The 24,437-nt window shown below is 35.4% G+C and overlaps 1 protein-coding gene across 1 annotated transcript; it reads left to right on the forward strand.

Moving 5' to 3' along the window:
* Positions 1 to 3,835: 3,835 nt before the first annotated feature.
* On the forward strand, positions 3,836 to 20,138 carry LOC148943526 (trypsin-1-like). Its single transcript, XM_089101775.1, has 4 exons — positions 3,836 to 3,986; positions 16,461 to 16,677; positions 18,216 to 18,628; positions 19,951 to 20,138. Exons 1-4 carry the CDS (start codon positions 3,941 to 3,943, stop codon positions 20,094 to 20,096), a joined length of 822 nt encoding a protein of 273 aa, XP_088957901.1. The 5' UTR covers positions 3,836 to 3,940; the 3' UTR covers positions 20,097 to 20,138.
* Positions 20,139 to 24,437: the final 4,299 nt, after the last annotated feature.

The raw sequence follows: 24,437 nt of genomic DNA on the forward strand, positions 1-24,437 counted from the left end.
CTTTTGAAATTCTGCTAACAACATCGATTCTCAAGGTAAAAGTTGGAATCAAACACTTTTAGGATATCGTGTGTCCTTATTGAATAACTACTGTATTAAAAAAAATTATCATGCGACAGGAATTAGTTCATCAAAGACAGGTCAGCACTTATAAACGATCCTTTTGAAATTCTTCTAACAACATCGATTCTCAAGGTAAAAATTGAATCAAACATTTTTAGGATATCGAGTGTGCTTATGAAATAACTACTGAAAAAAAAAATTAAATTTATCATACGACCTAAATTATTTCATCAGATGCGCCAGCACTCATAAACGATCGTTTTGAAATTCTGCTAACAACATCGATTCTCAAGGTAAAAGTTGGAATCAAACACTTTTAGGATATCGAGTGTCCTTACTAAGAAACTACTGCATTAAAAAAAAAATTATCATGCGACATGAATTATTTTATCAGATACGCCAGCACTCATAAACGATCCTTTTGAAATTCTTCTAACAACATCGATTCTGAAGGTAAAAATTGAATCAAACATTTTTAGGATATCGATTGTCCTTCATAAAAAACTACTGCATTAAAAAAATAAATTAAATTTATCATACGACCTAAATTATTTCATTAGATACGCCAGCACTTATGAACGATCCTTTTGAAATTCTGCTAAAAACATCGATGCTCAAGGTAAAAGTTTGAATCAAACACTATTAGGATATCGAGTGTCCTTACTAAAAAACTACTGAATTAAAAAAAAAATTAAATTGATCATACGACCTAAATTATTTCATCTGATACGCCAGCACTCATAAACGATTATTTTGCAATTCTTCTAACAACATCGATTCTCAAGCTAAAAGTTTGAATCAAACACTTTTAGGATATCGAGTGTCCTTACTAAAAAACTACTGCACTAAAAAAAATAAATTAAATTTATCATACAACCTAAATTATTTCATCAGATACGCTAGCACTCATAAACGATCCTTTTGAAATTCTTCTAACAACAGCGATTCTCAAGGTAGAAGTTTGAATCAAACACTTTTAGAATATCGAGTGTCCTTACTAAAATACTACTGCATTAAAAAAAAAATTAATTTATCATACGGCCTAAATTATTTCATCAGATACGCCAGCACTCATAAGCGATCCTTTTGAAATTCTGCTAAAAACATCGATTCTCAAGGTAAAAGTTTGAATCAAACACTTTTAGCATATCGAGTGTCCTTACTGAAAAACTTCTGCATTAAAAAAATAAATTAAATTTATCATACGACTTAAATTATTTCATCAGATTCGCCAGCACTCATAAACGACCCTTTTGAAATTCTGCTAACAACATCGATGCTCAAGGTAAAAGTTTGAATCAAGTACTCTAAGACACCCCGCTCCCATCCTTCCCTTTTTTAGAGCTATGATCGCAATTAATGGTACCTGTTATCATACAAAAATGCCAATTGCCAAAAAAAAAAAAAAAAAAATAGTGCATGCCATGCTGAATGTGCTTTAAAAAAACTCAGATTGTTGAAAACATGTTTGTTATCGCTAACCATTTCCAAAGATAGATAATGTTCCAATAAGAAAAAATGTCAATTGCCGAAAAAAAAAAAAAATAACAAACGCCGTGCTGGATGTGAAAGTTGTTACAAATTTATAATAAATATCTTGCTTTTTGCAGTGTGTAGGAACCGGAGGGGAATCCCTGCTCGCTTGGAAAGGTACCAATGAAAGGCAAGCAAAACGTGTTTAATCACGTGTAGAGGTACCATAGAATAACACAAAAATAAACATAAGGCCATAGAATAGCATAGGAAGGAACATAAACCCTTAGAATAGTATACGAAGGAACATAATCCATCCAAATCCATATGTACATGCTCTGGAAAGACGCCATAATCTACCCAAATCCATAAGTATATGCCCTGAAAAGGTGCCAAGGAACTTAATCTCCCCAAATAGCACAGGAAGGAACATAGTCGGCTAGAATCTATAAGTACATGCTCTGAAAAGGTGCCAAGGAACGTAATCTCCCCAAAAACACCATTATAAGTACTCTAAGACACCTCGCTCCCATCCCTCCAAAAATATTTTATTCAGAGATTTCTTGTAAAAAAATTATCCAATCACTAATTACAATCAATAACACTCTTATTATTCAAAAATTAATTAATATTGTTCATAGAGTCCATTTACGAATTCTTAATCCATTTTTTGCAAATTGGAATCACACAATTCCGATTGTAAAAGCGTGTTTAATCACGTTGCTTGGAAAGGTATCCACAAGAACATGCTCTGAAAAGGTGCCAAGGAACGTAATCTCCCCAAATAACACCATAATAAGTACTCTAAGACACCTCGCTCCCATCCCTCCAAAAAAATTTTATTCAGAGATTTCTTGTTAAAAAATTATCCAATCACTAATTAGAATCAATCACACTCCTATTATTCAAACATTAATTAATATCGTTGATAGAGTCCAATTTGCGAATTCCTTATCCCTTTTTGCAAATGTCAATCAAACAATTCCGATTGTAAAAGCGTGTTTAATCACGTTGCTTGGAAAGGTATCCATAAGTACAGGCTCTGGAAAGACGCCAAGGAACATAGGGTAAGCAAATCCATAGGTACATGCCCTGGAAATGTTTTTCCTATGGCCGTAAGCAAATAGCATGGGAATTCCTATACGTCCCTTAGAATAGCATGGTAATTCCTATGGCATTAAGCATATAGCATGGTCCTAGGGCATTAAGCAAATAGCATGGTAATTCCTAGGGCATTAAGCAAAATAGTACCTAGCACTCTACTTGTATACTTCCTAAAAACCAATACTATGTGTTAACAATAGGCAAAGTTCATAACTTTCAGCCCTCCCTCTGGGGACTTCGGGGGATTAAGTCATCCTAAAGGACATATTTATCATATTTTCAACCATGCTGAATAAAATGGCTATCTCAAAATTTTGATCAGGTGACTTTGGGAAAAAAATGAGCGTTGGAGGGGGCCTAGTTGCCCTCCATTTTTTTGTCACTTAAAAAGGGCACTAGAACTTTTAATTTCCGATCCAATGAGTCCTCCCATGATATTCTAGGACCACTGGGTCGATACGATCCCCCCTGGGGAAAAAACAACAAAAAAAAAAACAACAAATAAACACGCATCCGTGATCTTTTTTCTGGCAAAAAAATGCAAAATTCCCCATTTTTGTAGATAGGAGCTTGAAATCTCTACAGTAGGGTTCTCTGATACACTGAATATGATGGTGTGATTTTCATCAAGGTTCTAAAGCTTTTAGGGGGTCTTTCCCCCTTTTTTCGAAAATCAGCCAAATATTCTCAGGCGCATAGCTTTTGATGGGTAGGACTAAACTGGATGAAAGTTATATATTTAAAATCAGCACTGAAATCTTATTCTTTTGATGTATCTATTGGTATCGAAAACCCGTTTTCTACAGTTTCGGTTACCATTGAGCCGTGTCGCTCCTTACTTACAGTTCGTTACCACTAACTGTTTGATATAGTAACTATGTCATTACTTATTGGTTGATGCATGCTTAATCATTTTTTAAATTTTCATTCTAAATTTGTATGCATTGGCATGTACACTGAACTGAACTTTATAAAGTAATAAATGAAAAGTTCATTCGTAAGCCGAGATTTCAGTTACAAAGACCAACTGTGACCCTCAGCTTGAGAAACCATGCTCCAACTTATCTTTCATTGAATTCATATTTTTTTGTTTCTCCGCTGGTTGTTATTCGTTTCTTCTTATATAAACATGGGTAAAGATAATAAAGTCTCCTTTTAAAACATGTACTGTCTTCACGTGTCAAACAGAGAGCATAGAAAATCCTTGTGTCAACAGATGAAAAAGAAAAAACACAAGGCTTATCAAAATTTATTTTGACTATATAAACTGTAAAAATCGGTGTAAAATTCAGTCAACAAAATGAAGGCTATCGTTCTTGCTTTTTGCGTTGCCGTGGCTACGGCAGGTAAGCTGCTTCTCTATTTTCTAAGTGGAACAATTTTTCTGGAGGTGGATTTTTACACTGGGAGGATTGGACGGAATTCCTACATGTAATTCTTTATCTTTATCTTACTTTCTCTTTGCCAACTCAATTTTGCATGTGAAGATGCTCCAGAGAACATTTTCAGCGTGTTTTGATTCCCAGAAAAAAAATTTCCATAGAAGGGGGGATTTCCGGAGTGAAGGAAAAACGATTAGAGCTTAAATATGACGTAAATAATTTCGGAGACTACACTGCCTTTCCATGACGATAAATAAAAGTTCAAATACGGATAAAATCCTTTTAATAGACAGTTATAACTTTCACAAACATTGATAAAAATTCACAAAAAATACTAGATATTTCGGTCACATATGCAGTGACCGTCATCAGTAGTAGTTTTACTACTTGTGTAAAGTTTTACTAACTGTTTGTGAAAGTTATCACTGTCTGTTAAAAGGATTTTATCCATATTTGAACTTTTATTTATCGTTAGAGCTTAAAGTCTTTTATTTCAAATGAAAGTGCGCTAAAGTTAATTTTTCAGCGTGAATCGGTTGCAAAAAATTTTACCTGGGAGGGGGGGGGGGGGTGAAGGGAATTTTCAGCAAGGTCGAAATTGTCCAGAAGAAATTAAGGTGGGTGTATTTCCTGTGGGAGGAACTTTTCAGTGAGGAGTTTCACATGATGAGAGGGAATTTTTCATGGAGGGAAAGCCAGATTTACCTGCATTATTTGATAAATGATCAGAAATTAAATATAAAAAAACAAGTTCTTTAACTAAAAGTAAGGAGAAACATTAAAGCTAAGAACAAACTGAAATTATGCTATATATGAAGTGGTTGCCCCTCCCCAATATCCTGCTCTTTAAGCTAAGATTTGACTGTTTGTTCCAATTTCTTAAGCACAACTCCCGAGACACAATATATAAGTTTATAGAATAGGAAGTCTTTTTTAAAAGTGCTAAAAACTTTAGCGTGAAGAGCAAGATATTGAGGAAGGGGGCAACACCTTCATATACGGAATAATTTCTCTTCGTTTTGAGTTTTAATGATGCTCCTTAATTTCAGCGGAATAAACTCTTTTCTTTATTTAATTCTGTTAAAGGACTGCTTTAGAATTACTCTCCTTCCTCTGATAAGTCCCAGTGCTTTTATCTATTTTCATTTACATCTTACTTTAAAATTGAGTTTCATCTCATGCCTGTGTGCTCTCAATAAACTTAGCTAAATTAGTGTTAGTTGACTTGACAGCATGAGGAAATGATGCTCCAGAAATAAGTTGATGAAATTTATCAGAGCAGCCACTATTTTGAGTGATACGCGAACTTTAGGGCAACTTAATCATATTTCTAAGCCAACACAAATTTCGTGGTATTATACAGAGATCATAGAATTTGAAAATCAGTTCTTTTGAAGATTAATTCAACTTATAGGTTCGCATAATTTTGTTTCCATAAAATACTATTAATCAGCATTTTAATGACGAATGCGTCATTTGACCAAATATAGGATTGTCCAAAATAAGTGCATTATTATAAACACAAAACATTATGGGATTGTTTGTAAAGTACAAAAATGAATCAACTTGGGGGATCTTGAACAAGAACACCGCCATAAATAGCCCAATAAAGCCCAATGAAGAGCACCACCAAGAACAGGCATCAAGCACAAGTTGTAATTGGGGTCTCATTTGAATGTCCATGAACTTCGAATTGCGCATGTGTTTGATGACTAGACCTCACTGCTCTAGGAGGAGTCCCATATTTGACTCTTTTTTTTGTAGGAACTACTTGGGCCTTAAAGGGAAAATTAATTCAAATTATCAACCCAAATGAAAGAGCCATTAAAAATCGAGCAACTATTATCAAATACCCAAATATTTCTATAAACGACCATGTGAAGAAACAACCGAAAATCGTTACTTCACAGCTTATGCAGCATTCATCCGTAAAACATATGCGAAACATAACCAATTATGAAATTGCCAAAACTAGTGCTTTACTGACATAAAAAAAACCCACGCAGAAGGTATAAGAATACATTCCTTTTCATACAGTTCGTGGTAACGAACTGTAAGTAAGGAGCGACCTGGCTTAATGGTAACCGAAACTCATACCAATAGATACATCAAAAGAATCAAAATTCAATGCTGAATTCAAATATATAACTTTCATCAAGTTTAGTCCTACCCATCAAAAGTTACGCGCCTGAGAAAATTTGGCTAATTTCCAAAAAAGGTGGAAAGACCCCCTAAAAGCTATAAAACCTGGATGAAAATCACACCATCATATTCAGCGTATTAGAGAACCCTACTTTAGAGGTTTCAAGCTCCTATCTACAAAAATGTGGAATTTTGCATTTTCTGCTAGAAGAAAGATCACGGATGCGTGTTTGTTTGTTTTTTGTTTGTTTTTTTTTCCCCAGGGGTGATCGTAACGATCCAATATTCCTAAAATATCGCAAGAGGGATCATTTGAACAGAAATTAAAAGTTCTAGTGCCCTTTCTAAGTGACCAAAAAAATTGGAGGGCAGCTTGACCCCCTCCCACGCCATTTTGTTCAACATAGTCGGAAATCTAATAAATATGTCTTTGAGGATGACTTAATCTCCCACAGTTCTCTGGAGGAGGGCTGGAAGTTATGAACTTTGCCCACTGTTTACATATAGTATTGGTTAATGGGAAGTATAAGGACGTTTCATAGGGGATTTTTTTCTGATGGGGGTTTGTCGGAGGAGGGGGTTACGGGGGAGGATCCTTCCATGGGTTTGTGATTCGAACAAAATTCGAACTTTAGCATAAAGAGCAAGGTATCGACTAGGGGGCAAACTCCCTTATATACGTAGTAAAACATACGAGTATAGAAGTTCGTTACGTAAGTTAATTCGTAAGTTACTTCAGAAAAAAATTTCGAGAAAGCCATTTAGCCAAAAACGTCAAATTAATATGCAAATTTCGTTTTAATTATTTATGTACGGTGAGCAAAAATCAAAGGTGCATTAATTCAAAAACGTTCAGAAATTACATAAAAAAAACAATTTTTTTTAACTGAAAGTAAGGAGCGACATTAAAACTTAAAACGAACAGAAATTATTCCATATATGAAAGGGGCTGTCCCCTCCTCAATACTTCGCTCGTTACGCTAAAGTTCGAATCTGTCACAAAACTTAATTTTTTTAAACCATAAAAACTTTAGCGTAAAGAGCGAGGTATTGAGGAGGGGACAGCCTCTTTCATTTACGGAGTAATTTTTTTTCGTTTTAAGTTTTAATGTCGCTCCTTACTTTCAGTTAAAAAAAACTTGTTTTTTTAGTTAATATACAGTAGAAGCCTACAAGTTGATTAATTTTTGTACTTTATTAAATACAAAAACAAGATGTTTTCTAACTGAAAGTAAGGAGCGACATTAAAACTTAAAACGAATAGAAATTATTTCGTATATGAAAGGGATTACCCCCTCTTCAACGCCTAGCTCTTTACGCTTAAGTCTTTTTTTGTTTTAAAAAATAAAGTTGTGAGACAGAGTAAAACTTTGGCGCAAAGAGCAAGGCGTTGAGGAGGGGACATTCCCTTTCATATACGGAATAATATCTGTTCGTTTTAAGTTTTAATGTCGCTCCTTATTTTCAGTTAAAAAAAACTTTTTTTTTTTTATTTAAATTCTGAACGTTTTTGAATTAATAAAGATTTTGTTTTGGCTCACCGTACATAAATAATTAAAACGAAATTTGCATATTAATTTTATTTTTTTTGGCCAAATGGCTTTCTTGAAATTTTGTTCTGACGTAAATTACGAATTAACTTACGCAACGAACTTCTATATTCGTATATTTTAATTACGTGTATGAGGGGTTTACCCCCTAGTCTATACCTCGCTCTTTATGCTAAAGTTCATAAATGCTGAGTTCGAATTTTGTTCCAATTCTTTGAGAATGACCCTTGAATCACAAAGGCCGTTTAATTAGAATATATAGCTCTTTTGAAAGTACTAAAAAAAAGTTTAGCGTCAAGAGCGAGGTATTGACGAGGGGGCAAACCCCCTCATATACATAATAATTTCTGTTCGTTTTAAGTTTAATGCTGCTCCTTACTTTCAGTTTAAAAAACTTGTTTCTTTCATTAATTTCCGATCATTGTTTAAATAATGCTTGGAAATCCGGTGCCCCCTTCAGAGAAATGTTTCTTCCCTCATGAAAACATCCTCAATGGAAAGATCCTCCCACATAATCCCCTCCCGCCGACCACCCCTTCACCCACTAGAAGAAATCCCTCCTGAAAACGTCTGTATACTTCCCGATACTGTATGTAAACAATGGACAAAGTTCTTAACTTGCAACCCTTCCCCAAGGGGCTGTGGGGTATTAAGTCATCTCCAAAGACATAGTTATTAGGTTTATACCAAATAAATACAGTAAAGTGATCAGCCTTATGTACAAGAACAATATTGATACGACTAAGGTAGGAAATGGGGTTAGTATCTGGTTTTGTATTAAAACAGGAGTTATGCAGGGTTGTGTTTTAACCCCCCAGCCGTGGCCCTCGGCCATGTCGCCCGAGGCAGCTGTTCTAGTCGCCCCCTCCCCTTGAAAAGCTCGGAAAATAACGGAATATTTAGGGGGGTTTGAGAGGTCAAGGTGCAAGAATATGTTTCGAAAATTAAGAGTTAGAAAAATGAGTCGCTTAGACTGGGAGGATAAATCTGCAAACCAAGACTAGAATATGGGAGGCTAAAAGTAGTATAGCTACAACAGTTTCAAGCGGGGTGTCTCCCCAAATAGCTATAATGATTACAAGTGGGGTGTCTTCCATATATCTATAATGATAAGTAGCGGACAGTACACCCGCCATACAAGCAGACAGTGTAATGACCGATTCATCTACCGTGAAAATTCGTGATGTTTCTGTTAAAAGTCGTGCGTGTTTTTCAAAGTGCGTGATGTTTCCTTTGTTTGAAATTGTGAAATTCTTTCTGTAATTTCTGTATTTACCAAATAAATACAGTAAAGTGATCAGCCTTATGTACGAGAACAATATTGATACGACTAAGGTAGGAAATGAGGTTAGTATCTGGTTTTGTATTAAAACAGGAGTTATGCAGGGTTGTGTTTTAACCCCCCAGCCACGGCCCTCGGCAATGTCGCCCGAGGCAGCTGTTCTAGTCGCCCTCTCCCCTTGAAAAGCTCGGAAAATGACGGAATATTTAGGGGGGTTTGAGAGGTCAAGGTGCAAGAATATGTTTTGAAAATTAAGAGTTAGAAAAATGAGTCGCTTAGACTAGGAGGATAAATCTGCAAACCAAGACTAGAATATGGGAGGCTACAGTGATGACCATGGTCAAATATAGCTCTGAAACATGGGCGATTCGGGAGACAGAGGAGGATTTGTTAGATGGTTTCCAGAGGAAATGTCCATGGATAGTTTTGGGTTCCCGTTAGAATGACAGTACATCAAGCAACAAGCTGTTCGAAGAAAAAAATGTATTTCTATCACATTTTCTAGGCATCCAATGAGAGAGAGGTTGATAGAACAAGGACAAACATTGCAGATGAAGGATGACGGATTTCCCAAGATCGTCCTTTTCGGCCGTCGATATAGGGTCAAATAGAGTTAGGAAAAAAGGGGAGCATTAAATCTCCAGTCAACGGGATTAAAAGGCTAGCGACTTCAGTTGTGTACTTTTTATTTTCATTTAAGGTCGCCTCATATTTGAGAGGTTTTGGGTTCTTTTCGAAATACCAAATAAATTATTTTCTTAACCAGAGCTCGTAATCAGTTAGGGAGACTATAATGGGAGACTAATATCCTTTTATTAAGGGTTTTCAACAGCTGTAATTACAATGGTTTAACTTTTATGATTGCTGCTCTTCCCCACTCTGGAAACGGCAACAACAAGTGTCATGTTAATGCTAAATGGCACTTTAATATATCGCCATCACGAAGAATTTATGAAAAGCACTTAGATATAAGTATTATCTTTCACATAAACTATTAACCTTATTGTAAGATCCTCACTTGATATTTTCTTAGAGAACACGTTTTGAACTTTTTGGTTACTTAGGGCCATAGTTCCCTCCTTATTAAGTTGTATCTATTACTTCAATCAGATATTAAAAATATGTTTCTCGAACTAACTTAAACAATAGACGTTATCAAACAGTTCGTGGTAACGAACTATAAGTAAGGAGCGACCCGGCTCAATGGTAGCCGAAACTCAATGGTAACAGAGTCGTATATCTTATTATGTATATGAGGGGGTTCGCCCCCTAGTCAATACCTCGCCCTTTTCGCTAAAGCTATTTTTAGTACTTTCAAAAGAGCTATATATTCTAATTAACCGGCCTTTGTGATTCACGGGGTTTGTGATTTGAACAAAATTCGAACTTTACCGTATAGAGCAAGGTATCGACTAGGGGGCAAACTCCCTTATATACGTAAAAACACATACGAATATAGAAGTTCGTTACGTAAGTTAATTCGTAAGTTACTTCAGAATAAAATTTCGAGAAAGCCATTTAGCCAAAAAAGTCAATTTAATATGCAAATTTTGTTTTAATTATTCATGTACGGTGAGCCAAAATCAAAGGTGCATTAATTCAAAAACATTCAGAAATTACATAAGAAAACAAGTTTTTTTAACTGAAAGTAAGGAGCGACATTAAAACGAACAGAAATTATTCCGTGTATGAACGGGGCTGTCCCCTCCTAAATCCCTCGCTCTTCACGCTAAATCTTGAATTTGTCACACAACTTTATTTTTTAAAACAATAAAAAACTTTAGCGTAAAGAGCAAGATATTGAGGAGAGAACAGCCCCTTTCACATAAGGAATAATTTCTGTTCGTTTTAAGTTTTAATGTCGCTCTTTACTTTCAGTTAAAAAAAACTTGTTTTTTTAGTTAATATACAGTAGAAGCCTACAAGTTGATTCATTTTTGTACTTTATTAAATAAAAAAACAAGATTTTTTTAACTGAAAGTAAGGAGCGACATTAAAACTTAAAACGAATAGAAATTATTTCGTATATGAAAGGGATTACCCCCTCTTAAACGCCTCGCTCTTTACGCTTAAGTTTTTTATTGTTTTAAAAAATAAAGTTGCAAGACAGAGTAAAACTTTAGCGCAAAGAGCAAGGCGTTGAGGAGGGGACATTCCCTTTCATATACGGAATAATTTATGTTCGTTTTAAGTTTTAATGTCGCTCCTTATTTTCAGTTAAAAAAAACTTGTTTTATTTTTGTTTAATTTCTGAACGTTTTTGAATTAATGCAGCTTTTGTTTTGGCTCACCGTACATGAATAATTAAAACGAAATTTGCATATTAATTTTACTTTTTTTGGCCAAATGGCTTTCTTGAAACTTTGTTCTGACGTAAATTACGAATTAACTTACGCAACGAATTTCTATATTCGTATATTTTAATTACGTGTATGAGGGGTTTACCCCCTAGTCTATACCTCGCTCTTTATGCTAAAGTTCATAAATGCTGAGTTCGAATTTTGTTCCAATTCTTTTAGAATGACCCTTGAATCACAAAGGCCGTTTAATTAGAATATATAGCTCTTTTGAAAGTAATGAAAAAAACTTTAGCGTAAAGAGCGGGGTGTTGACTAGGGGGCAAACCCCCTCATATACATAATAATTTCTGTTCGTTTTAAGTTTTAATGCTGCTCCTTACTTTCAGTTTAAAAAAATTGTTTTTTTCATTAATTTCCGATCATTGTTTAAATAATGCTTGGAAATCCGGTGCCCCCTTCAGAGAAATGTTTCTTCCCTCTTGAAAAAATCCTCAATAGAAAGATCCTCCCGCATAATCCCCTCCCGGCGACCACCCCTTCACCCACTAGAATAAATCCCTTTTGAAAACGTCTGTATACTTCCCGATACTGTATGTAAACAATGGACAAAGTTCTTAACTTGCAACCCTTCCCCAAGGGGCTGTGGGGGATTAAGTCATCTCCAAAGACATGGTTATTAGGTTTATACCAAATAAATACAGTAAAGTGATCAGCCTTATGTACGAGAACAATATTGATACGACTAAGGTAGGAAATGAGGTTAGTATCTGGTTTTGTATTAAAACAGGAGTTATGCAGGGTTGTGTTTTAACCCCCCAGCCGTGGCCATCGGCCATGTCACCCGAGGCAGCTGTTCTAGTTTACCCCTCCCCTTGAAAAGCTCGGAAAATGACGGAATATTTAGGAGGGTTTGAGAGGTCAAGGTGCAAGAATATGTTTTGAAAATTAAGAGTTAGAAAAATGAGTCGCTTAGACTAGGAGGATAAATATGCAAACCAAGACTAGAATATGGGAGGCTACAGTGATGACCATGGTCAAATATAGCTCTGAAAAAAGGGCGATTCGGGAGACAGAGGAGGATTTGTTAGATGGTTTCCAGAGGAAATGTCCATGGATAGTTTTGGGTTTCCGTTAGAATGACAGTACATCAAGCAACAAGCTGTTCGAAGAAAAAAATTTATTTCTATCACATTTTCTAGGGATCCAATGAGAGAGAGGTTGATAGAACAAGGACAAACATTGCAGATGAAGGATGACGGATTTCCCAAGATCGTCCTTTTCGGCCGTCGATATAGGGTCAAATAGAGTTAGGAAAAAAGGGGGGCATTAAATCTTTAGTCAACGGGATTAAAAGGATAGCGACTTCAGTTGTGTACTTTTTATTTTCATTTAAGGTCGCCTCATATTTGAGAGGCTTTGGGTTCTTTTCGAAATACCAAATAAATTATTTTCTTAACCAGAGCTCGTAATCAGTTAGGGAGACTATAATGGGAGACTATTTTCCTTTTATTAAGGGTTTTCAACAGCTGTAATTACAATGGTTTAATTTTTATGATTGCTGCTCTTCCCCACTCTGGAAACGGCAACAACAAGTGTCATGTTAATGCTAAATGGCACTTTAATATATCACCATCACGGAGAATTTATGAAAAGCACGTAGATATAAGTATTATCTTTCACATAAACTATTAACCTTATTGTAGGATCCTCACTTGAGATTTTCTTAGAGAACACGTTTTGAACTTTTTGATTACTTAGGGCCATAGTTCCCTCCTTATTAAGTTGTATCTATTACTTCAATCAGATATTAAAAATATGTTTCTCGAACTAACTTAGATAATAGACGTTATCAAACAGTTCGTGGTAACGAACTGTAAGTAAGGAGCGACCCGGCTCAATGGTAACCGAAACTCAATGGTAACAGAGTCGTATATCTTATTACGTATATGAGGGGGTTCGTCCCCTAGTCAATACCTCGCCATTTTCGCTAAAGTTCTTTTTAGTACTTTCAAAAGAGCTATCTATTCTAATTAACCGGCCTTTGTGATTCACGGGGTTTGTGATTTGAACAAAATTCGAACTTTAGCGTCAAAAGAATCAGATTTTAATTCTAATTTCAAATATATAAGTTTCATCAAATTTAATCCTACTTATCAAAAGTTACTTGCCTGAGAAAATTTGGCTGATTTTCGAAAAAAGGGGGAAAGACCCCGTAAAACTTATAGAACCTTAATGAAAATCACACCATCAGATTCAGCGTATCAGAGAACCCTGCTGTAGAGGTTTCCAGCTCCTATCTACAAAAATGTGGAATTTCCCATTATTTGCCAGAAGAAAGATCACGGATGCGTGTTTTTTTTTTTTTTTTTTTTTTTTTTTTTCCAGGGGTTATAGTATCGACCCAGTGGTCCTAAAATATAGTGGGAGGGCGCATTGGAACGGAAATCAAAAGTTCTAGTGCCCTTTTTAAGTGACAAAAAAAATAGAGGGCAACTAGGCCCCCTCCCACTCTAATTTTTTTCCCAAAGTCACCCGATTAAAATTTTAAGATAGCAATTTTGTTCAGCACGGTCGAAAATATTATAACTATGTCTTTTAGGATGACTTAATCCCTCGAATCCCCCAGGGGGAGGGCTGAAAGGTATGAACTTTACCCGATGTTAACATATAGTATTGGTTATTGGGAAGTATACAGAAGTTTTCAGGGGGAATTTTTTCTAGTAGTGGAAGGTGGGGGTGGGTCGGGGGTTATATGGGAGGATCTGTTCATGAAGGAGTTTTCCGGGGGGAAGGGACATTGCTATGAAGGGGGCGTCGGATTTCCCATCATTATTTTTTTTAAAAATCAGAAATTAAATATTAAAAAACAAGTTTTTCAACTGAAAGTAAGGAGCAACATCAAAACTTAAAACGAACAAAAAATATTAGCTATATGATTGGGTTCTCCTTCTAGTCAATGCTTCGCTCTTTAAGCAAAAGATCTTTTAGTAATTTCATAAGAGCTATTTATTCTAATTAACGGCCTTTGTGATTAAGGGGTCATTTTTAAAGAATTGGAACAAAACTTGAACTTTAGCATAAAGAGCAAGGTATTGACTAGAGGCAAACCCCCTAATATACGTATTAAAAATATATGAATATACAAAATTCGTTACGTAAGTTAATTCGTAAGTTACGTATATTTATTACTAATAAAAACGTTCGTAAATAAAATTCAACAAGTTTTGAGAAAGCCATTTAACCAAATAAAAGTAAAATTAATATGCAAATTTCGTTTTAATTATTCACGCACGGTGAGCCAAAATCAAGACCTGCATTAATTAAAAAACGTTCACAAATGAAATAAAAAAAAAAAAATATTTTAACTGAAAGTAAGGAACGACGTTAAAACTTAAAACGAACAGAAATAATTTCGTATATGAAAGGGGCTGTCCCCTCCTCAACGCCTCGCTCTTTACGCTAAAGTTTGACTTTCTCAAAACTCTATTTTTTTAAACAATAAAATTTTGTTTTAATTGCAAATTTTTGTAATTAACTTTAACGAAATTCACACCATCAGATTTAAGTTTCACGCTCCTCTCTGCAAAAAGGTGGAAATTTGCATTTTTTGCTCGAAGAAAGATCACGATGCCAGCCCTCCAAAAAATGGAGGGCAACTAGGCCCCCTCCCACGCTCATTTTTTTCTCAAAGTCACCCAATTAAAATTTTGAGATAGCTATTTTGTTCAGCATAGTCAAAAATCCAATAAATATGTCTTTTAGGATGACTTAATCCCCCAGAGTTCTCAGGGGAAGGGCTGCAAGTTATGAACTTTGCCCATTACTTACATATTGGTATTGGTTTTTGGGAAGTATAGAGACATTTTCAGGAAGGATCTTTTTCTGGTGGGGGGTGGGGTGGCGGAGCGGGGTACTTGGGAAAATCTTCCCGTGGAGGACTTTTCTTTGGGATAAGGGATATTTCTATGAAGTGTCTGCCGGATTTCCAAGCATTATTTAAAAAACGATAAGAAATTAAATTTAAAAAAAACAAGTTTTTTTAACTGAAAGTAAGAAGCAACATTAGAACTCAAAACGGACAAAAATTATTACGTATATGAGGGGGGTCTCCCCCAAGTCAATACCTCCCTCTTTACGCTACAGTTTTTTTAGTGCTTTCAAAAGAGCTATCTATTCTAATTAAACGGCCTTTGTGATTCAGGGGTTTGTGAATTAAAATTTGTTTTAACTTTTAACGTAAAGAGCGTGGTATTGACTAAGGAGAGAGCCCCCTCATATACTTAATAATATATACGTAATAAAAAAAAAAAAAAAAACACGCGATACGGTTCAGTAGTAATCGAAACTTTTAAAAACGGAATTATGATGTCAATAAATGTATCAAAATAATACTATTCTAATGTTGATTCTAAATATATAAATTTTATTAAGTTTAGTATTACTTATCAAAGGCTACGAGCCTCAGAAAATTTACCTGATTTTTTAAAGACGCAGGAAACATCCCCTACAAGTGAAAGAATTTTAATGAAAATCCCACCGTCAGATTCAGCGTATCACAAAACCTTATTACATAGGTTTCAAGCTCATATCTGCAAAAATCTGCAACTATATCTGCAACGTATTTTTTGAAAGAAGAAAAATATACGAATATAGAAGTTCGTTACGCAAGTGAATTTGTAAATTACGTCAGAACCAAATTTAGAGACAGCCATTTAGCAAAAAAAGAGTAAAATTTTTATGCAAATTTTGTTTACTTATTCAATGACGATGAGGCAAAATAAAAGCTGCATTAACTAAAAAACGATCAGAAATTAAATAAAAAAAAACAAGTTTTTTAAACTGAAAGTAAGAAGTGACGTTAAAACTTAAAACGGACAAAAATTATTCCGTATATGAAAGGGGCTGTCCCATCCTCAACGCCTCGCTCTTTACGCTCAAGTTTGACTCTGTCTCACAACTCTACTTTTTAAAACAGTAAAAAACTTTAGCATAAAGAGCGAGGCGTTGAGGAGGGGACAACACCTTTCATATATGGAATAATTTCTGTTCGTTTTAAGTTTTAATGTCGCTCCTTACTTTCAGTTTAAAAAACTTGTTTTTTTTATTTAATTCGTGTAGGATTGGGTTTTTCAGACATTGGACTCACAAGCATTTATTTTTTCAGCTCCGCAGATGGTTCTACCCCGTCTCCCGTTGAACCTTATGCTCAAGGGTAATGTAAGAATGATTCCATACATTGTTGGGGGTGCAGAGACCGTGAAGGGTGAAGTTCCTTTCCAGCTTTCAATGGCTGACAATTATTTTGGTGGCCTCTCCCATTTTTGTGGTGGCTCTGTCCTCAATGAGAAATGGGGTATCACCGCCGCTCATTGCTGTGATGGGTGAGTAGCCTTAATAGAATTTAATTAAGTTACGTAGCAAGTCAATTTAAGAGAAATATAAACATATTTAAAAAAGGTTTTCCACTGGGCAGGGCCGTATCCATGTTTTTTTTCGGGGGTGGGCTTCACAAAAGAATTTTTTTGGGCGGGGGGGTGTTACAAAAAATACTTTAAAAAACACATCAAAAAAAATTTTGTTGCAATTTTTTGAGGCGGACGAGAATCGGGGAGGCCCCTCCCCACCCCCCACCAAAGTTTTTAATTTATCTTATGATTTTTCCCTTGTACTTTTTTATGACGCTTGCCTACAAGCATTTGCTAAGTTATGTTTCGGTCTAGCTGGCCACTTGACGTTTATTTTAGTTTTCTTGTAAGAATTTAACTTAGTTCGATACAGTGTAAAGACAAACAGGGATGTTCAACTTAGTTGTGGACACCTACGAGAAGAAGGAATGAGAGGGTTTATATGGGTCTTCAAAACACTTTGGAAACAAATCAAGCCAAGCAAAGCTGATGCTTCGTTTAAACACAGACTGTATTATGTTTTAGTAAACCTAATGTTTCTGTAGAAAAAAATTTATTAAAAACTATTGAAGAATTTTCTAACAACAAAGAGAACTTGGTTTAGTTTTTGAAGCCAAATGTTAAAACATTTCTAACAAAATTACAAATGTCGAAAACTTGTAGTTATGGATATTATGAGACATTTGCAGTGCACCGTGTAAGCCCAAGTAGTAAGCAAAGTATTTGCTTTTGTCAAGTGTTTCTCATCTTCTGTGGAAAAAGCTTCTTAAGAAAAATAGCTATGAGAAAAAATTATTGTAAATTATAAGATTAAATATTCGAATTCAGGTAACAAGTTTACTTTTGCATATGCGCAATTTTAATTTTTCTAATAGAGCTCTAAACGTGGTGGAACCTGTAAACTGTTTTAAGATAACTTTAACAAAATGTAAGCGAAAATTGCCTTTAGCTCATTATAAAAGTGGCTAAAAATAAAAGCTAGGAAAAAATAGCAACACTTAAAATAAATAAGTTACAAGTTAAAGACATTATAAAGTATCTGGGGCAATTAGTTGGTGTTAGGTTTGACTGACACATTTTACGAAAATATCATTTAATCACAATCAGATTTGGACTTTGGCGTGAGCACAAACCCTCATAGTTTGCTTTTTTTTTTCTCCAACGCCAAGGTGGGGCTCTACTATTTATTTGTGACTATTGAAAATTAAAATCCAAACTTGAACTTGAAAGAAGACCCTCTCCCCTGAGTTAAGTGACTTGTCTTGCTTGACTGTCCAAACTTGCTACCGGCTTCTCAATTGGGTACTTACGTGGTTTTGGTATTTCTATATGCACAATGTCTTCTTTTTGCTCATGAAGACTCTTGAAGACCAGCTTTACCTTCTTATATGATCGTTATTCTTGGGAGTATAGAAAAACACAATCTATGCATTTATTTCCCGCTATAATTTGCTTCTAGTAACTGAACAATTTTTGAATTATAATAAAAGGACATCATTTTATTCTATCTATAGATCAAGCCCTGGAGATTTTGTTGTTATTGCTGGTGAACACGATCGTTCTGTTGACGACGGAGATGAACAGCAAGTTGAGGTAAATAAAATTATTATGCATCCAGACTACAATGCATGGACCATCTACAACGACATTTGTCTTTTGGAATTTGCAACCCCTATTGCCATGAACGATATGGTCCAGGGACTTCCACTCCCTGCCCAAATGCAGGAGTACGAAGACCAAACTCCATCCACTGTTACTGGATGGGGAACTCTCAGTTCCGGATCAGGAAGCCTTCCACAGGTTCTTCACGCAGTTAATGTACCCATTGTAACTGATGAATATTGCAGAGCTGCCTATGGTGAATCTGATGTTGCTGATCACATGATCTGTGCTGGTGTTCCAGAAGGAGGTGTTGACTCTTGTCAAGGTGAGTGAGATTTCATAAGCTCTTCTGGCCGTTTTGCAAGCACTAGTTTCTTTAGTTTCGGAAATAGTGCAAAATTACTCATAGCGAATTTTATGTCAATACGTTCATAAAGCTTATTTTTGCATTAGACTACAGCTAAAGGAGACAATTAAATTTTAAAATTGTTCTGGAAAAATAATTCACAGTCAATGGTATGACTTGTAACCCTACTTTATTAGTACCTAGAGCTCATTTTATTAAGATTTTTGATATAGTTAAAGCTGTTAGAGCCCCCATTCGTTGATAAGTAAATTGCTTACTGGGTACTGTAGAGCTTTTGGGTTTGCTCTTGCCTGTCCTCTCTCTCTCTCTCTCTCTCTCTCTCTCTCTCTCTCTCTCTCTCTCTCTCCCTCTCTCTCTCTCTCTCTCTCTCTCTCTCTCTCTCTCTCTCTCTCTCTCTCTCTCTCTCTCTCTCTCTCTCTCTCTTTAGCCTTTATATATAGCTAATTAAAAGCCACAATTTTGCATCTAGAACATAAGTCAATTACAAAGACAGTTTTGTATTCAACACCTTTGATAGATAATTCCCTTTGATGCTGATTACATCTAACTTAACTTGTTCATAGTTTTTTGTTTTTTTTTCGTCCTAGAATGTCCAACGTTTTTATATCAAGACAGTTTTAATACTAAAATAATTTTTTTTTTTTTTTACATAAGCCTTATTGTATATGCATCAAATTTTCACAGAGATTGGAGTTACATTTACTTAAATTTCATCTGGTTTATTGAGAAATAATGAAACCTCTCAGAAAAGAATGTTGGTATAAGTTCACCTCCTTTTTTTTAAGTTTCCAGCCCTCCAAGAAAAAAAAATGATTTTTTAAATTTAAGACAAGCTTAATAAACTTAAGAACACTTTCAACACTTAAAGATCTTAAGCAAACACCATGCTGTAGAGCTATAGACTTGTAGGGTTTGTAGGATATTCCATCAGATTCAGTAAGAGCTAAGCTCAAGTATTTATGTAGAATATAAAATCGGTAGGGGGCAGACACTATAAAGAGCTACTTTTGTAATGTAACTTTTGTGTGAACATGGGGATTTTTTCAAAGACTGACTTATTTCTCCTCGCTTTTAAATTAATAGCACATACATGTAAAACTTACTAGACTGGAGTATATCCAAGTGGAAATAATTTGTAAAAAGTATTACGAGGGTCAAAAGCTTTGCTCAAAAAGTGGTTCATGAAATAAAAAAAAGAAAAGGCCCGTTCCTTTTTATTTGTAGCCACTATGTCCCCAAGAGCTGATAAGGAAAAGTAATAATATATTTTGTATTTGTAGGTGACTCTGGTGGACCACTTTTCGGTGCTGATGGTGTTCATATTGGTGTTGTTTCTTGGGGCTACGGCTGTGCTTATGCTGGATACCCAGGTGTATACACTCAAGTTTCATATTTTGTTGACTGGATTAACATGATCACTGCTTAAGATTTTGCTTTAAATTTCTTCAATTAAACATTTTTCACGGTATTAATTTTTTGAAGCTCTGCATTGTTTTTTGTTGTTTATATAAGAACAATTATAGTAAATGAAAGCCTATTCAGTTACTTAAAGGAACTGAGATCCTGAACAAAGATATCTTCCCAGTCCCGATGTCTTGTATACTTACAAACAGGTAGACAGGCATATTTAAGCCATAGTAAAAATCCACAATGACTTCATTCATAATGAGCGGTCGTTCATGACTTCGTTTATAACACATTGACCACTAGAATTAATCTTATTTGTTTTTAATTAATTAAAATAATATTCACCAAAGACAAAACTATTTCTAAGAAGAACAGAGAGTAAAAAGTAACAGAGACTCTAAAACATAAGTTAGAAATAAAATGAAAATACACAAAACACTTTGAGTGTTAAAGTATTCATGAAAACTTATCAGTGTAAGTCCATTAATATCATCTTAGGCAGTGCAAGAGAGCTACATAAGTAAAGTGCGAAGTGGGCTCTCTGTATTATTTATTTGATTATTTCTTGTACTATTTTTTCACCAAGACACTTCGCATGGAAGGATTCGTTATAAAAACTGTGGAAGGAGCTCATTTGATCCGAAACATACCTCCCTCCAGCCCCTTTATCTCCAAAGGCATCCAGTCAAAATATTTAAATAGCCCTTGTGTTGAAAATAATTGAAAGTCCATTAGCTCTACCTCTGGGGATGTTACACCTCCCCCTCCTACACAGAACAGCCACTGGTAAAAGTGCTGTAATTCGCCCGTTGTTCACGTAAAATATTTGCTATCGCAAAAAGGGGCATGTTTGACCCATGGTGTCTAGAAAAATCAAGAGTATTAGTAGTATTAATACAATTAAAGGAAGAGGGCAGGTGGGAGATTACTGTGTCAATTAAAGGAAGAGGGCAGGTGGGACATTACTGTGTCAGTTAAAAAGAGAGAGCAGGTGGGACATAACTGTGTCAATTAAAGAGAGGGGTCAGGTGGGACATTACTGTGTCAATTAAAGAGAGAGGGCAGGTGGGAGATTACTGTGTCAATTAAAGGAAGAGGGCAGGTGGGAGTTTACTGTGTCAATCTAAGAGAGAGGGCAGGTGGGAGATTACTGTGTCAATTAAAGAGAGAGGGCAGGTAGGAAATTACTGGTGACTCGTTCACTCTGACAATGAGCGTGGATATAAAAAGTCCGAAACCGAGTTAGTATCTCAGTCAATAAGTTGAATTTGATTAGTTTACATTATTTCAAATTGGAGAAATAAACGTTCAAATATTGTGAAAATGAGTAGTTTCACACTATTACACCTCGAAGGAGCTGACAGTGATGTTGTGAAGACACGGGCCCCCAATGTAGCCGTTGAAATTGGAAAGGATTCCCGACTAACATTTGAGTGGGATGAGATGTTTGGCAGATACGTTATATCATTGAGTAAATTTAAGATAGATTTGGAGCACGTTTCAATTGCAAAAACATGAAGAGAGTATGGTTCCTGCGTCATCGTTGTGAGGACAATGCAAGTAATGATTATAAACCTAGCGATTTTTATTTGGCTGTGACAGAAAGTGATCCTTCATATGAAAATATTGTGTTCGACATTACTTCAAATAATCATATAGAAACAGGTGAATTTTTCAATATGAATCGTAATAGTATCATTGACTTCACAAGAAGATTTAATAAAAATGAAGTTACAATATATTGTGGAAAATGTGACCCTGACTTTGCATGTCAGGATCAGTACAAATTGAATCCAAATGATCTGCCACCACTAATCGTTGTCGACGACGATGACAATGATGATGATGACAATCTAAATGTCTATGAAGAAGAAGAAATCTAAACAATTGAAGACAATATACTTTTTATAGTGCATATATATTTTATTAATAAACAAATTCAAATACATTTTTAAAACACTTTATTATTAGGGCACTGAAATCAATACTGTACAGGTCTGAGAGGATATTTTCTACTAGAAAGTCATTCAAACGTGGACTGTGTACATAAATGTTGAGAAATTCACTGAAAGTATAATCACGACATCGAAAAATGAAATAAAGTAAAGCATGAAAACCACAGCTTTTGATCGATAGATCCTGTACTCGCATCCGATTTTGAATAATTGTCTTCCCACTTCCTTCAAGGTAGTTTTTGATGTTTGGTGTGTAGAATGCATATGGCAGACCAAGAGGATCAAAAAATTCTATATTCTTCGCTGTTTGATAGATGCATAGTCAAAGACCCGTCTGCACAGTCGAAGGACTACTATTAACAATGATAATGGTTTTGTTAACAGTATGAATATAATGAAGGAAATCTGAGGGTATACAATAGGATTTGTATTTGGACATAAAAGGATCCATGTTAAATACATTGATTATTTGATTGGTGTTCATGGTGCGAAGTCTAAAAGAACACTACCATCGAGGGTAATTTCCCAGTAGGTTTCAAATTGATTGAGTAAGATTAATGTTACACTCTCTTTCAATGGTTTGTCATAGGTACACTCCAAACGTACAGTACCCGTTCGAACAATACTCATATCTTGAGTACCAGACAAGTCCAAAACAATGATACCATGCCTTTTGGCGAATATTGAATCGGTAATGCCATTTTCATATAGTTGAGAATCTCGATCTAGGGATTTCATTGTCAACTCATATAGGGTCCTATAGGATTTATCAAAGGATAAATTGTAGAGAGGAATTCCGTTTACTTTACAGACAAGAGAGGAAAGTCCAATTAATTCAAATTCATGTGGCGAATTTGTCCACGATCCTATGGCACTGCCACTTTTTACAAAAACCGAGGCAAGTTTTGATGGAATTTTACCATTGAAAAATGAAGAATCGGTGTAAGTTCTTGATCCAGTGGCAATATGACGTTGATTTGTGATTGTGTGAGAAACGAGCAGCTTGATATTATTTCCAGAGGCTCTTAGTTTTTCAATTGCCAAAGCAACAGAACTCATAACCTGTTGTTTTCGCACATGAAGTATTGCCGAGGTGAGATTGACAGTAACATCGGATACTGCATCAAGTATCTTTTTTAGTATGAAATTGGATGGTGCAAGTTGTAATTTTATATCAATTTTAACATTGGGGGGCATCCATTGGGATATATTGAATATTTCATGATTGAGTCTACCAACTAAATGATACTCCTCGCTCACCGCCCAAGTGAGTTCACCGTCAGTATCAACATTTGTTCTAAAGTCATAGCCCATTGGCAGACCTCTCAATTTCTCATAGGCCATTGGAGTCATCAACATAAATTGTATGTAACTAGCATAGTTTGATAGATTGTTGCTAGTGCTCACCAGTGTTCCATTTATGTAGACACATATTTGTTTAAATAAATTGTGTAGTATACCATTTTCATAAGATAGTCCATCGACGTTGGAGGGAGGCAAATTGTCAGACTTTTTCCTCACCACAACTTTTAAATCAATAAATGTGGATGATAAATCTATGTAGTCTTCATTGGAATAAATTTCAAAATGTATGTTTTCAGAGACGGATTGCTGTGGATAAAATTGTTCATAGTACCCATTTTTTAACTCACATCTACATTTTATACATTGGAAAGATTTAGAGATGCGGTGACAGTGAGATTAGATTCCTTGTGGGGTAGATATGCAATCTAGGAAAAGAAATCCCTTTTTGATCTAACAATTTTTCTTCTTGGTTTCTTTTTCTTACTTTTCTTTGACAAGAGTGATGATGTCTTTCGCTTCTGACCTGAGTAGAGACTGATGAGTAATGAGATGTGTCTCCTCCTTTTAAAACCTGTTCGACTTTGTTTCAATCGCTCGCCAAGGGATCGCGCACTGGACCTGAGTTTTTTTAAAACACTTTCTTTAAAATCCTTACCATCCCCCCAATCGTATAGCTTAGAGGATGAACAATATGCGGGACACGGTACAATATATTTTTATCCAGCGGTATTGCAGAACGAAACAGCTTAGCAAACCAACTGCCAAGACCATAGCCCAACATTGACAAAGGGCCTTTATAATAGTCCATTCCATGACCCAATTGTCGTGGTTGGAGAGAAGTAACATAGCAATCAATATAAGGGCATATAAATATATTTTTTCTATTAGCCATGTTGTTGTTGTTGTTGTTGTTGTCGAATGGGTCGAAAATGACATGTAATCACGGCTGAACCTTTTGTTATTGCTAGAGGATAACCTAATTCACTTCTTAGTGTTAACTGACAGAGTTCCAAATACGAAGTGTTTACAGGAACATACTGAAGGTGCTTTATATTATAGTGATTAACATGTTCATGGGTTGTTTTTAGTTCAAGAACACG

Source organism: Artemia sp. Qi Xiang Cuo, chromosome 15, assembly GCF_049724085.1.
Source record: "Artemia sp. Qi Xiang Cuo chromosome 15, ASM4972408v1, whole genome shotgun sequence".
Classification (NCBI taxonomy): domain Eukaryota; kingdom Metazoa; phylum Arthropoda; class Branchiopoda; order Anostraca; family Artemiidae; genus Artemia; species Artemia sp. Qi Xiang Cuo.

What these genes read in the sequence shown, in the direction of transcription:
- LOC148943526 (XM_089101775.1), top strand. Translation starts at nt 3,941, where the DNA reads ATGAAGGCTATCGTTCTTGCTTTTTGCGTTGCCGTGGCTACGGCAG. An exon ending in GCCGCTCATTGCTGTGATGG is followed by an intron (nt 16,678 to 18,215) that starts GTGAGTAGCCTT and finishes TTCTATCTATAG; the next exon opens with ATCAAGCCCTGGAGATTTTG. An exon ending in AGGTGTTGACTCTTGTCAAG is followed by an intron (nt 18,629 to 19,950) that starts GTGAGTGAGATT and finishes TTGTATTTGTAG; the next exon opens with GTGACTCTGGTGGACCACTT.